The 14,094-nt window shown below is 43.5% G+C and overlaps 1 protein-coding gene across 3 annotated transcripts in view; it reads right to left on the reverse strand.

The window, feature by feature from the left end:
- Nucleotides 1-2,517: 2,517 nt before the first annotated feature.
- CCDC57 (coiled-coil domain containing 57) overlaps nucleotides 2,518-14,094 on the reverse strand; it is a 109,227-nt gene continuing 97,650 nt past the window's right edge. Inside the window, exons 18-19 of one of the 3 annotated variants that reach the window (XM_042840884.2) lie at nucleotides 5,046-5,280; nucleotides 2,529-3,661 (exon numbers count right to left, since the gene is read on the reverse strand). In XM_042840884.2, the coding sequence (XP_042696818.1) occupies nucleotides 5,057-5,280 (224 nt within the window). In that variant the 3' untranslated portion in view covers nucleotides 2,529-3,661; nucleotides 5,046-5,056. Of the gene's footprint in view, nucleotides 5,281-14,094 lie in introns of all 3 variants that reach the window. The other 2 variants (XM_042840885.2, XM_042840883.2) reach the window with 2 other exon arrangements.

Here is a 14,094-nt window from a genome sequence, read left to right on the forward strand (position 1 = left end):
GGAATAGAGCGCATACTGATCAAATTTGCCAGTGACCCAAAGCTAGGGGACTGCCAAAACTTTGTGGAGGATAGAGTTAAAATTCAGAGTGATCTTGATAAACTGGAGAACTGGGCTATAGCCAACAAAATGAAATTCAGCAAAGTCAAATGTAAGGTGTTACACTTAGGGAAGAAAAAACAAATGCACAAATATAGAATGGGGGATAACTGGCTTGGCAGCAGCACCGCTGAGAAGGATCTGGGAGTTGTCGTGGATCACCACCTCAACGTGAGTCAGCAATGCGATGTTGTTGCAAAAAAAGAAAATGCAATTTTAGGTTGCATTAACAGAGGCATAGCATAAAAGTCATGAGAGGTGACTGCTCTACTTGGTGCTGGTTAGACCTCAGCTGGAGAATTGTTCAGTTTTGGTCACCAATGTATTGAAAGGATGTAGAGAAACTGGAAGGGATCCAGAGACGAGCAACAAAGATGATCAAAGTGATGGAATGCAAGCCATATGAGCAAAGGCTGAAGGAACTGGGTATGTTTAGTTCAGAAAAGAGGAGATTAAGGGGGGATATGATAAATTGTCTTCAGATATTTGAAAGGCTGCCATAAAAAAGATGAAAGGTTTCAGAGTAGAGAAAAGTTGTTCTCTTTTGTCACAGAAGGCAGGACAAGAGGCAATGGTTCACATTAAAGCATAGCAGATTTAGATTAAATCTCAGGGAAATTTTCCTAAGCGTATGAACTGTAGGACAATGGAACAGTCTGCCAAGGGAGGTTGTCAAAAGGAGGCTGGATAGTCATCTGCCTTGGATGGTTTAGACACAACAAATCCTGCATCTTGGCAGGGGGTAGGACTAGATGACCAGTGCGGTCCCATCTAACCCTATGATTTTATTATTCTAAATTTTGCACATCTTGTAAATGTATGTACAAAGCACCAAGAGGCAGACCCATAGATCTCTGTGATATGTAAGGGCTTGTCTTCACTACAGCGCTAAATCAGTGCCACTGCAATTCATGCAGCGGTATTGATTTAGCAGGTGTGGTGAAGATGCACTAAGTCGATGGGAGAGCGCTCTCCCATCGATGTAATTAATCCACCTCAATGAGAAGTGGAAGCTATGTTGACAGGAGAGCGTCTCCTGCTGACAAAGTGCAGAGTAGACACGGCCTTAAGTCGATGTAAGTTACGATGCTCAGGGGGTGGTTTTTTTACACACCTGAGTGACGTAATTTACGTCGACTTAAGTGGTAGTGTAGACAAGTCCTCAGGCACTCAATGGAGAGAGACATTGCTCTAGTAGAGTGTGATTTAATCCCAACGGACAGAAATAGATCTTAGTTTATAGTGTTTCTCTATACATTTTCTAATTCACCTAGATAACATTTGTGAAGAGACAGCCTGACCACCTTTATGATTGTTCACATAAGAAATAAAAGAGTGGAGGACTTGTGAAATGTTACTCTTGTTTGGATAGTAGGCTAGGGTCCTCTTAGTGTCAAGTGTATTTAACTTTGATTCATCTTTATGACTGTGAGGGCTAGGAAAGAAAACTGGCAAATGTATTGTTTGGTTAATGTGAAAGTCATAAACCTCTTTGGATAAGAATCTAGGTTTAGGCCAAAGCACCACCTTGTTTTTGTGAAATATAGGGAAAGATGGATTAGCCATTAGGGTACGTAACTCCCTCACTCATCGGGCTGATGTTATGGCAACTAAGAGTATTTTCAATACACAAATGGAATAAAAAGAACGAGGAGTACTTGTGGCACCTTAGATACTAACCAATTTATTTGAGCATAAGCTTTTGTGGGCTAAAGCCCACTTCATCAGATGCATGCAGTGGAAAATACAGTAGGAAAAGAGTAGGAGAGAGCATGAAAAAATGGGTGTTGCCATACCAAATCTAATGAGACTAATCGAAGAAGATGGGCTATTATCAGCAGGAGAAAAAAAACTTTTGTAGTGATAATCAGGATGGCCCATTTCAAACAGTTGACAAGAAGGTGAGAGTAACGGTGAGAGTAACAGTGGGGGAAAATTAGCATGGGGAAATAGTTTAGTTTGTGTAATGACTCATCGACTCCCAGTCTTTATTCAAGCCTAATTTAATGGTGTCCATTTTGCAAATTAATTCCAGTTCTGCAGTTTCTCGTTGGAGTCTGTTTTTGAAGTTTTTTTGTTGAATAATTGCGACTTTTAGATCTGTAATAGAGTGACCAGGGAGGTTGAAGTGTTCACCGACTGGTTTTTGAATGTTATGTTATAATTCTTGACGTCTGATTTGTGTCCATTTATTCTTTTGCGTAGAGACTGTCCGGTTTGGCCAATGTACATGGCAGAGGGGCATTGCTGGCACATGATGGCATATATCACATTGGTAGATATGCAGGTGAACGAGCCCCTGATGGTGTGGCTGATGTGACCTAATCACCTAATCACATCAGCCACACTATCAGAGGCTCGTTCACCTGCACATCTACCAATGTGATATATGCCATCATGTGCCAGCAATGCCCCTCTGCCATGTTGTATATTCTCCTTGTATATTTGTTCTTGTACCATTCCTGCTGGGTCAACACCAATTTAAGAGTTATTCTCAGCTAATGTTAACTGCAATAAAATAAAATTCTGCCTCTTACCATCAGAAGAAGAAAATGGAATGAAGGGATCAACCAAAAACATCTCTTGCCACCATCTACAGTTTGCTAAAGCAGAAGTTGCTCAGGGAAGCTGAATGAACAAAAATTGCCTTCCTGGCAAGGTATCTGCATAAACAGGCATGCCATAGATTTTAAAATCCAAAGCCACTTTTGAAATCTGAGCTAAACACCCAGTGTACAGGCCATACAGATCAGTTTAGTAGGAAAAGAATTTTCTAAGGGTCAACCAGATGTTAGAATGTTGTTATAACAATTAATTGAATGGGAATGTGGCTTTCCTCATTAGGGTATCACCATATTAATGCTTCAGCCTTGCACTTCTCACCAGGATGCGGAGCCACATCATACCGAGCTGCTCTGAATCTTCATGTTCAAATTGAAACCATTGGAAACAAGAGTTGCAAAGTTGCTGGAATGTATATTCTATAATTATTTCAAAACTTTTGAATTCAGGCAAACTGTATAGCAACAGTTGGCTGCAACTATGATGTGAGGTCAAAATTTCCCTACTTGTTGGAAACCACTGTGCTTTGAGCTGCAGTCACAGCAGGCTCTGGATGAGGGGAATGCATCATGTTGTTCTGGTCCATGAAGGAACAATGTAAAAAGTATTTAATCTGATGATGGGACCTTCAAGCAAAATAAATTGGGAAAGGGCACAGAGGACGCCTCAGATCCAGTACTGACATAATAAAAGCACAATGAAATTAATGGCTACTAAGCATGCAACTTATTACTATTATTTATTATTTATAATACCATATTATTTGTATTACCATTCGTATTATCTATATGTTAAAGCAAAACATTTTTGAACAGAACATTGAACAATTTTTTCACGTTACTCTTGAGCTGCCTACAGCCACGCTGTACAACTTTGTACTGTGTTCCTTTCAGATCTCAAACTGAGCAGGGTTGTCTAGAGACAGAATTTGGACACCTATGTGTTGCAGGAAGAAGTGCAGGTGATTCAGTAAGTCTTTCTTCCATCTTAGGCTCTTAACCTGCAAACACACACATTATTAATTTTACTACCACGAGTAGTCCTTTTCAATAGGACCACTCCCAGTAGTAAAGTTAAGCACATGAATAAATGTTTGGAGAGTCAGGGCTTTAGCACGAAACCAATACCCCAGCTTCCTGCAATGCTACTGGAGGTGCCATCTTGCCATTTTCAAAACGAAACAAAACAGAGATCCTGAGAACTCATGATCATTCAAAGGTCATGACACTTTTCATAAGTACAGTGGTGTGCTGGTCAAATTACAACTCAAAATTTTTCCTGCAATTTCAGCTGGAAACATGTTGTAAGGCTTAGTCATTTGTACAATGCTTTTAGTTCATCCAATGAAAGATTCGAAGTATTATTAATGAGCCTGATTCTCACAGTCTTGAAACTTGTGACATCACTTACACCTGTGCTAATCAATACCACCAGTGTAAGTGAATGGAGAATTCTGTTTTTGTATCATTTTACACCCATTTTGCACACGCATAAATGCCTACAGAAGGTACAAAGTAGTGCAGAATCAGGGCCCATCTCTTTGTACCCCTGACTTTAAAATTAATATTAAGCAGCTACAGAGAATTGATTGTTACAGTATGTAGAATGAGTGCAGTGTTAGTAAGCATAGGAAAATAGCATGCTAAGGCAGCCCACAGAGATACATTTTTCCCTGTCTAACCCACACTCCAGTGTTTCTCAACAAAATTTTGCTAAAAACTGCAAGCTCTGCCTAAAGACACAAGAGTTTAAATCTTTAATAGCTGGGAATCTATACTAACCTCCAGAAAGCAGGTGGATGAACTGACATTTAATAAGGTCAAACAATAAGCTGGGGCTATCCCTCCCTCAGCACCTTCCTGAACCCAGAACTGTGTAGGGGAGACACCCCACTTTGGGGGCACTAGTACCCAAGTGATGCCTCACCCCTTTCCCTGTGCCCTGGAGATGTGCAGAGAGGAGTCAAAGAGGCTAAAGGTGCCAAAACAAGGACCTCTGGATATTCAGAGAACCATCCACACTTTTGATTGTACTTTCTCAGTTACGTGCTGATTGGCTGTCCAACCCTCTCCCTCCTCTCCCCAACAGTCCCTTCACCTGAACGTCACCCTTGCCTCTCTTATCCTCTTCTCCTATCCACTTCCCTTCTGTTTCCATTTAGCTTATCCCCTCCTAAGTAAACCCATCCAAAATAAGTGAGTAAACAAATAAACAGTAAAAATTAAACTATGGAACTAACCCCACATTTGCTGCCATCTCCTTGTTCATTCTGCTAGTGAGTTCTATCCCTTCCCCCAGCCTCTGGCTGTCTGGTCTATTTAGACTGTAAGCTCTTAGGGGCAGGGGCAGTCCTGTACTCAGAGTTTGTACAGAGCTAAACTTACTGTCAAAGAAATCAATGTTTAACATTGTAGTTCCGGATTTTTTGCATCTGGTGGGAGATTTTTGACTTTATGGGGTGAGTCCGAGATGATTTGTTGGCTATTAACTTTGGTTGAACTTCAATGTTGGTTCCTTTGACTGTCAAGTCAGCAGCTGGTGCTCTTTCTTGATCCCCAGTTTCGATATTTTGCTGAGACTCTTCAAACTTCTTGGCTGTGTGGGTAGCTTTGAACTCTACTGAACAAAGGAAAGGAGAGAATGTATTTGTTCTTCCATTTGCAGTTATGAGTAAGACTGAAGAGTTGAGGAAAATGGAGTTATTTACTGTCAGTACCTTTTGTTCTCAGAATAGAACAACATAAGAACATAAGAATGGCCCTGCTGGATCAGGCCAAAGGTCCATATAGCCCAGTATCCTGTCTTCCGACAATGGCCAGTGCCAGATGCCCCAGAGGGAATTAACAGAATAGGTAATCATCAAGCGATCCATCCTCTGTCGCTCATTCCCAGCTTCTGGCAAATAGAAGCTAGGGACACCATTCCCGCCCATCCTGACTAATAGCCATCAATGGACCTATCCTCCATGAATGTATCTAGTTCTTTTTTGAACCCTGTTATGGTCTTGGATATCACAACATCCTCTGGCAAGGAGTTCCACAGGTTGACTGTGTGTTGTGTAAAGAAATGCTTCCTTTTATTTGTTTTAAACCTGCTGCCTATTAATTTCATTTGGTGACCTCTAGTTCTTGTGTTATGAGAAGTAGTAAACAACACTTCCTTATCTACTTTCTTTACACCAGTCATGATTTTATAGACCTCAATCATATCTCCCCTTAGCCGTCTCTTTTCCAAGCTGAAAAGTCCCAGTCTTATTAATCTCTTCTCATATGGAAGCTGTTCCATACCCCAAATCATTTCTGTTGCCCTTTTCTGAACCCTTTCCAATTCCAATTCCAATATATCTTTTTTGAGATGGGGCGACCACATCTGCACACAGTATTCAAGATGTGGGCATACCATGGATTTATATAGAGGCAATATGATATTTTCTGTCCTATTATCAATCCCTTTCTTAATTATTCCCAGCATTCTGTTAGCTTTTTTGACTGCCGCTGCACATTGAGTGGATGTTTTCAGAGAACTATCCACAATGACTCCAAGATCTCTTTCTTGAGTGGTAACAGCTAATTTAGACCCCATCATTTTATATGTATAGTTGGAATTATGCTTTCCAATGTGCATTACTTTGCATTTGTCAACATTAAATTTCATCTGCCATTTTGTTGCCCAGACACCCAGTTTTTGAGAGATCCTTTTGTAGCTCTTCACAGTTTGTCTGGGTCTTAACTCGCTTTAGTAATTTTGTATCCTCTGCAAATTTTGCCACCTCACTGTTTACCCCTTTTTCCAGATCATTTATGAATATGTTGAATAGGACTGGTCCCAGAACAGACCCCTGGGGGACACCACTATTTACTTCTCTCCATTCTGAAAACTGAATATTGATTATATTGCCTTTATAGAGCCGCACAGTAGGTGTTGCATGCCTGACTATGTAACCAGCTTTGAGCAATAGTCAGAGTTAGGGAACATGTAAATGTCCATTGGGCCCTGCACTCGATTGATTGATTGGTTTAAATTCTTTGCCCTATCTATTTGACCCTCAGTTCCTCTCAATGTCCTAAACCTATTTAATTCTGGGCTGCGTAACAGAGGGGAGTCCATTCAGTATGTGAACAAGAGTCACTGTTCTGTCTAACAACTGTTTTGACATTAGGCGTGTGCCACCTCACTCCCCAGCGTGGCCCTGGGTCTTTGGGAAAAGCACATATAGTGCCGTTAACTTATATGATATGAGACTCAAGACACAACTGTGGTTAGTTATTGGAGTTGAGACCTAAATACTGGTTTAACATTGTGAAAAAGGATAGAATTGGCCAGCAGGACCTGGAACGCTGATGAGGAGGAAATCACCACCAGGAATGATTCCTTCAGTAAGAGATGATACAAGGAGAAAGATCCCAAGGGCTCAAAAAGCATTTCCATTAACTTGTTCAACATCAAACTCAAATCCAAAGGATGAGTAATTTCTTGATGGGAGGGTACATATCTGTGAGCTGCTTTAAAGATTACTGCATCAAGAGGCGTCTGTTTTGCAGGGACATAGTAGACTAAAATAAACCTTTGCAGTTGTCAATAATATCTTTGACCACACCAGAGAGATAGAAGAAAGTCTAAGGTAACTAAAACTGGGATGATACCAAAGCAAGGCTTCTACCTTGAGCAAAACTTTTAAACAAGTTTTCTGTATGACAGCATAATATTTCCTGGTGGATGGAGTCTAGGAGGGCTGCCTTGTTCTCCTGAGACAAGCATTAAGGACATCCTGACCTAAAAACCTAGCAGTTACACTGTCAAGTAAAATGACTTGAGGTCCAAATACCCCATCCTGCCATTTGGCTGAGATGACAGATCTTAACTCAGAAGGACAAAGACTGAATGGATAATCTTTACACGGGCACAGACGTTCCAAGAACTAGGTCTGCCATGCACAGGCTCAGACCTGTTGAATCCTCCTCAGAACTCTGGGGACGAAAGGAAATGGAGGAAAGGTGTAAAGGAGCACTTTCCCCTCTATGTATCAGAAAGACATGATACACACTGCATATCCTTGCACACTTTGAAGCAGAATTTTAGCCCCTGGTTGTTCTAATATGTAGCAAACAAGTATGTGTATGGACGGTGCTCACCTGGTAAAACACTTAGGGTTTGAGTGACCACTTGTAATGAACTGCACCCTTTCAACTCAGGTTATTACCTATGGTATTATTATACCTGTCAGCAGCAGAGGGAAGAGTTGTGAGTTTGTTTGATTTTTTTTTTTTTTTAAACCTGGAGAGCCAGGATTTCTATTTTTTGTGAGACTCTCTGGGCAAAGATACTAAAGGAATATCAACAACTGATGTCACTTAGAGGAAACAAGGGAGCAGTCAAAACAGCTTTATCAGGGGATGAAGTACAAGAAGGGCACACCTAGGACTGTCTCACTGGGTCATTCGCTTTTTATAGTCTATGTAAGATGCCCAGGGTTCCCAATGTGCCTATTGCATTGGAAAGGCCATTAGGGTCTACATCCATGGTGGTCTGCACCATGGTTGAGCCGTCTGGAGATATCTTGACCTCATATGACTCTAAGATGGTTGATGTGCTTTCGGTGAGAAATGGTGTGGTGAGAAGGTGCTTTGTTCCTGCATCTCATCATCATCTTTGCTAGAAAAATGTGCAATATCAAGATCTCCTCTATAGCCTGTAGGGGAGCCCTCAGTAGTGAGTATCAGGGAGTGCGGTGCCGACGATATCATCAAGTCTCTCTGGTGCAGCAGAGACTGTGTCGGTGCTGATGTCTGGACCGTCGGTTCCACTCTTGCTGGCATCAGTGCCGACCAATGCTGTGACTGTTTGGTCAGTGTGGTCGGTGCCAACTTGGTTTTCTCCACTGGTGCTGACTGCATTGTTGGTACCGGGGGTGGAGGCATGGTGTCTGATGAGACACTTGGTGCAGAGTCCCTTAAGGGTGAATTCGGTGCCATGGAGGAGACATGTCTTTGTCTGTGCCTAAACTCCGTCTCCTTCGTTTGGATCTCGGTGGTGCCGGAGGTCACTGGAGCATCGTAGGTGCTCAGCTGAGCATATGTCAGCATTGGGGGTAGCGACCTGGCAGGAGACCGCCGTTGTTTTTGCGGTACTCTCTGAGGAGAAGTCTGAGCCCTCTTTTTTTGGTCTTTTAGAGGGTACATCTCCTTTTTCAGTTGGAGGAGTGCCCGGAGAGGCAGTCTGCTTGTCCGAGTTGGGTTGTAGGGATTTCTCCATTAAAATCATTTTTAGCCTAAGATCCCGCTCATGTCAGGCTCTCACTTTCAAATTGCTGCAGTGGGCACATTTTTGGGGGCTATGCGCCTCACCCAGACAGCGTACACACAATGAGAGTCTGTCTGAAACGGACTCCTTTGTAGCAGGAGCTGCAGTGTTTGAAGCCTGGGGAGCCAGACATCTTAACGGCTAACTGTCCCCTGTGGGGAGGTAGCTAAAGAAATAAAACCAAAATTATTTTTAGAATAAAACTAACACTATCACTTTCTATCTAACTAACTAGCTATTTAAAATATTTTTCTAACGGTTTTAGGGAAGAGTGCTAACACTGCCCCAGCGCTGCATCTTTAACCGAGGACAGTTGAGAAGGAACTGAAGGGCTTGGGTTGTGCGTGTGCTACATGCGGCACCAACGACCACAAGATGCCTCCTGCGCAAGCATGACCCATGTGGACACTGCTACTATAAATCTCTGATCAACAGCACCGGGACACACCGACACCTGAAGTGGAGCACCCACCGGGACAACACTTGAAGAAGTAGTCCCAAGCGGTATAGTATCTACATGAAGAAAACCTAGATAAGTTTTAAACTCTGGGAGGTGTCCAAGGGGACATAAAGCTCCAACTATTTTTCTTTGATTGAACTAGGTTCCTCCTCATCAGGATTTGCAGCAGAATGGGATTGACCTACTTATCTTGGATCCAAGGCCACAATACTGAGCTCAGTTCCATGGGCTCCACAGATCAGATGATGGCACCAGTCTAGCCTTGAAACAAACTTCTTTCAGCACTAAGGGTTCATATGCACAATGCTGAGGGGATAACTGTTTCAGAGGAGATTTTGGAGGAACCAGTCCAATGGATGCAAAGGGGGAGTAGGCAGGGTTCATCAGCACCGACAGTTCCAAGTCATTCAGCATCCCCTCTCCCATTGCCTTCAAAGAATGTTGACTCCTAGTACTTTGGACAAACAGATCTGATGGGTAAAGGATAACTGATCCAACCTGCTTGGATCAGAAGAGGCATTGTTTTTCTTGGGAATCCTATGATCCACAGAAGCAGACTGCAATGGGGTCTGCCTGGATGAGACAACAGATCTCTGTGGGAACACCATTTTGCTGAACTATATGGCCTCTTGGAACTCCTGGAATTGTAAAAGGTGTTTTCTTCAGCTTCCTCTGAAGAACTCTGATCTTTAGTTGGAAGAACTTCCTTCGATGGTTCGAGAAGTGTTTGCAATAGGACTGGGATTTTGGATCAGGTTTTGGAACTGATGGAGGCTCAGCAGCCACACTGTTTGTACATGGGGTGAACACTTTAGGAGAAGATCACCCAGACTCAGGGCTGTCTCCAGGGTTTTGGCCGCCCCAAGCAGCCAAAAAAACCAAACAAAAACAAAAAACAAAAACAACCCTCCCCCCCACCCCCGTGATCGTGATCTGCGGCGGCAATTCGGCGAAAGGTCCTTCACTCCGAGCCGGAGAGAGGGACCGTCCGCCGAATTGCCGCCGAATAGTTGGACGTGCCGCCCCTCTCCGGAGTGGCCGCCCCAAGCACCTGCTTGACAAGCTGGTGCCTGGAGCTGGCCCTGCCCAGACTCGTGCTACTAGTCTCTTGCAGGAGCAGGTTCCAGAGAGGAGTTTTATGGTCATCTTGGGCAAGGCCTTGCAGGCATCACAGCCCTATGCTAAATGCCTGAGAAATGAGAACTAAAAGGTACTTTTCATGCCCAGATGAAAGGGGAAACATAGTGGGGCAAGGAGAACACTCCTTAAACCCTATTTTCCTACACAGGTTCATTATCTTGGGCAAGGCCTGAGATAACAGAAAACCAACAAAAAATTGATGAGAACTAGGAAAAAAAATCAAACTCCTTTCAAACTATTTACAACTATTTTATGCAAAGAAACATGCAGGAGAAAGAAGTTGGTTCTCTGACTGTTCCACTAGGTGGATAGAGAAACTGCTAGAGGGCATGGAGTATTTCTACACTAGTGTATGAAATGTAGGCCACTTGGTATATGTGCACACACCCTTTAACGGCCAGCTACTCTCAAAAATGCTTCTGTGGCCACATAGTTAGACATAATATTTACACTGGGTTTCTGTGGAGGCAGGGCCGGCTCCAGGCACCAGCCCACCAAGCTTGTGTTTGGGGCGGCACCTGGAGGGGGCGGCGCAGTGTGGCGCTCCGGCTCTGGCCGCCGGGGAGAGCGGAGCCCCGACTGGGACTCGCCGCCCTCCCCCCGGCGCTCTGGCCGCCGGGGAGAGTGGAGCCCCGGCCGGGCACTCCGCCCTCCTCCCAGGGCTCCGGCCGCCCTCCCCCTCCGGCGCCCTTCCCCCGGCCGCCGGGGAGAGTGGAGCCCCGGCCGGGGCTCGCCGCCCTCCCCCCGGGGCTCTGGCCGCCCTCCCCCCCGCGCCCTCCCCTGCCGCGCCCTGTGTGGAGGCTGTGTCATGAAAGAAAAGTACATTTTAACTTCTTTTTTGTCCATTAATATAAAGAACAGCAATGCTTAACACAATTAATATTAACAACAAAGGGGAAGGAACTCAGGCCAAAATAGGGAAAGAAGAGCTTAAAGAATACTTACGCTATGTCTACACTACACACCTTTTAGCGACACAGCTGTGCCGCTACAGCCATGCCGCTAAAAGGCGCGCAGTGTAGCTGCTGTTCGTCAGCAGGAGAGAACTCTCCTACCGACAAAAAAGTTCCAACCCCAACAAGCAGCAGTAGGTTTGTTGGCAGGAGAGCTCTCCTGCCGACAAAGCACTGTTCACACTGGTGCTTTTGGTCAGCAAAACTTTTGTCATTCGGGGGAGGGGGGTTTCACACCTCTGAACGACAAAAGTTTTGTCGTTCAGTTTCCAGTGTAGACAAAGCCTTAGATACGTTATATAAGTCATCAGAGCCTGATGAAACAAATGCACAAATACAGAATGGGGGAAAACTGGCTTGGCAGCAGCATTGCTGAGAAGGACCTGGGAGTTGTGGTGGATCATAACCTCAACATGAGTCAGCAATGCGATACTGTTGCAAAAAAAAAATAATGCAATTGTAGGTTGCATTAACAGAGGCATAGCATGCAGGTCTCGGATGGTGACAGTACCGCTCTATTCGGCGCTGGTTAGGCCTCACCTGGAGTACTATGTCCAGTTTTGATCACCAGTGTATAGAAAGGATCCAGAGGCAAGTGACAAAGATGATCAAAGGGATGGAATGCAAGCCATATGAACAAAGGCTGAAGGAACTGGCTATGTTTAGTTCAGAAAAGAGGAAAGTAAGGGGGAATATAATAAATTGTCTTCAGAGATTTGAAAGGCTGCCATAAAAAAAGATGGAGAAAAGTTGTTCTCTTTTGCAGAGATCAGGACAAGAGGCAACGGGTTCAAACTACAGCATAGGAGATTTAGATTATTTCTCAGGAAAAACTTCCTAGCTGTGAGAACACTGGGACAATGGAACAGACTGCCTTAGGAGGTTATGGAAGCTCCTTCAATGGAGGTTTTCAAAAGAGAGGCTGGATAGCCATCTGTCTTGGATGGTTTAAACACAACAAATCTTCCATCTTGGCAAGTCCCTTCTTTGAAGTCTCATCTAACCCTATGATTCTAGAGTATTTAAGGATCTAGCTGAACATTTCAGAACCATTAGCAGTTATGTTCAAGAACCCATGGAGGACAGTGAGGGTGAGGCCTCAGAAGACCGGAGAAGGGCAAACATATTATCTATCTTTACAAATGGGAGGAAAAAAAGAGGACCTGGGGATTTATAGACCAGTTAGCCTAACTTTGACATTGGAAAGATACTGGAACAAATGATTAAAACAATCCATTTGTACGCACCAAGTAGATGATAGGGAGATAAGTAACTGCCAACATAGATTTGTCAAGAACAGATCATGCCAGACCAACCTAATTTCCTTCTTTGACAGGATTACTGACCTAGTGGATGGGGGAAGCAGTAGATGTGATATATCTTGATTTAGGCTTTTGACACAGCCCCACATGACATTCTCATAAGTAAAGTAGGGAAATGTGGTCTAGATGAAATTAGTATACAGAATGAAGTAATTGCAAAAAATGCTAATATAGTTCTGGAATGTATTGACAGAGGTGTTGTATGTAAGACACAGGCGGTAATTCTGCTCTGTTCAGCACTGGAGAGGCCTCAGCTGAAGTCCTGTGTCCAGTTTGGGGCACCATACTTTAAGAAAGATGTGTACATATTAGAGAGAGTCCAGAGGAGAGCAATAAAAATAAAACATCTAGAAAACATTACCCATGAGGAAACATTGAAAGACTTGGGTATATTTAATCTTGAGAAAAACAGACTAAGGGGAGACCTGAGAACAGTCATATGTTAAGGGCTGTTATAAAGAGGACAATGATCAGTTGATTTCCTTGTCCACTGAGGGTAGGACATGTGTAATCAGGTTAGGTTGCAGTAAGGGAGATTTTGATTAGATATTAGGAAAAACTTTTAAACTATAAGGATAGTTAAGAACTTGAACAGGTTACCCAGGGAGGCTGTGGAATCCCCATCATTGGAGATTTTTAAGAACAGGTTGCACAAGCACCTAATAGGGATGGTCTAGGCATACTTTGCCCTGCGTTCGTGCAGGGGATGGACTAATCTGAATGCCTCCAGTCTTAAAATCCTATATGCCCATTCCCAAAAGTGGGTTTTGAACACAAAGTGTCTGCATTAATTGATATACGCTATTTAAAGCAAAAATATTTACAAGAGGGCAGTGGAGTAAGGGCAGGAAAAGCTCCATATGTCAGAGTCTGCCTGGTACTGTACATAGCTCTGAAAGGCGTTTGATACAACCATCAGGAAGATATGCTATGTGTGGTAAATTTTCAGAAAGGCTGGGCCTGGTTTCTCTTTTAGCAGGTATAAATCTGAGTATATGTAAAACTTTCAAAAGCCCCAAAGTGACTTAGGAGTTTAAGGCCCAATTTCAAAAGTGACTTAGACTCTTAAGAGCCTGAGTCTCATTGAAAGTCAATGGGACTTTGGCCAAGTGCCTAAATCACTTTTGAAAATGGTTCTTAAGTTCCCAAGTCACTTAGGTTCTTTTGAAAGTTTTACCCTACATCTGATTTGTACCCTGTAGGCGTGTGTGGCCCTCCTGCGCTGTCACTTTCCAAGGGAGGCCACACCTCTTTGCGG

This window comes from Chrysemys picta, chromosome 12, assembly GCF_011386835.1.
Source record: "Chrysemys picta bellii isolate R12L10 chromosome 12, ASM1138683v2, whole genome shotgun sequence".
NCBI lineage: Eukaryota > Metazoa > Chordata > Testudines > Emydidae > Chrysemys > Chrysemys picta.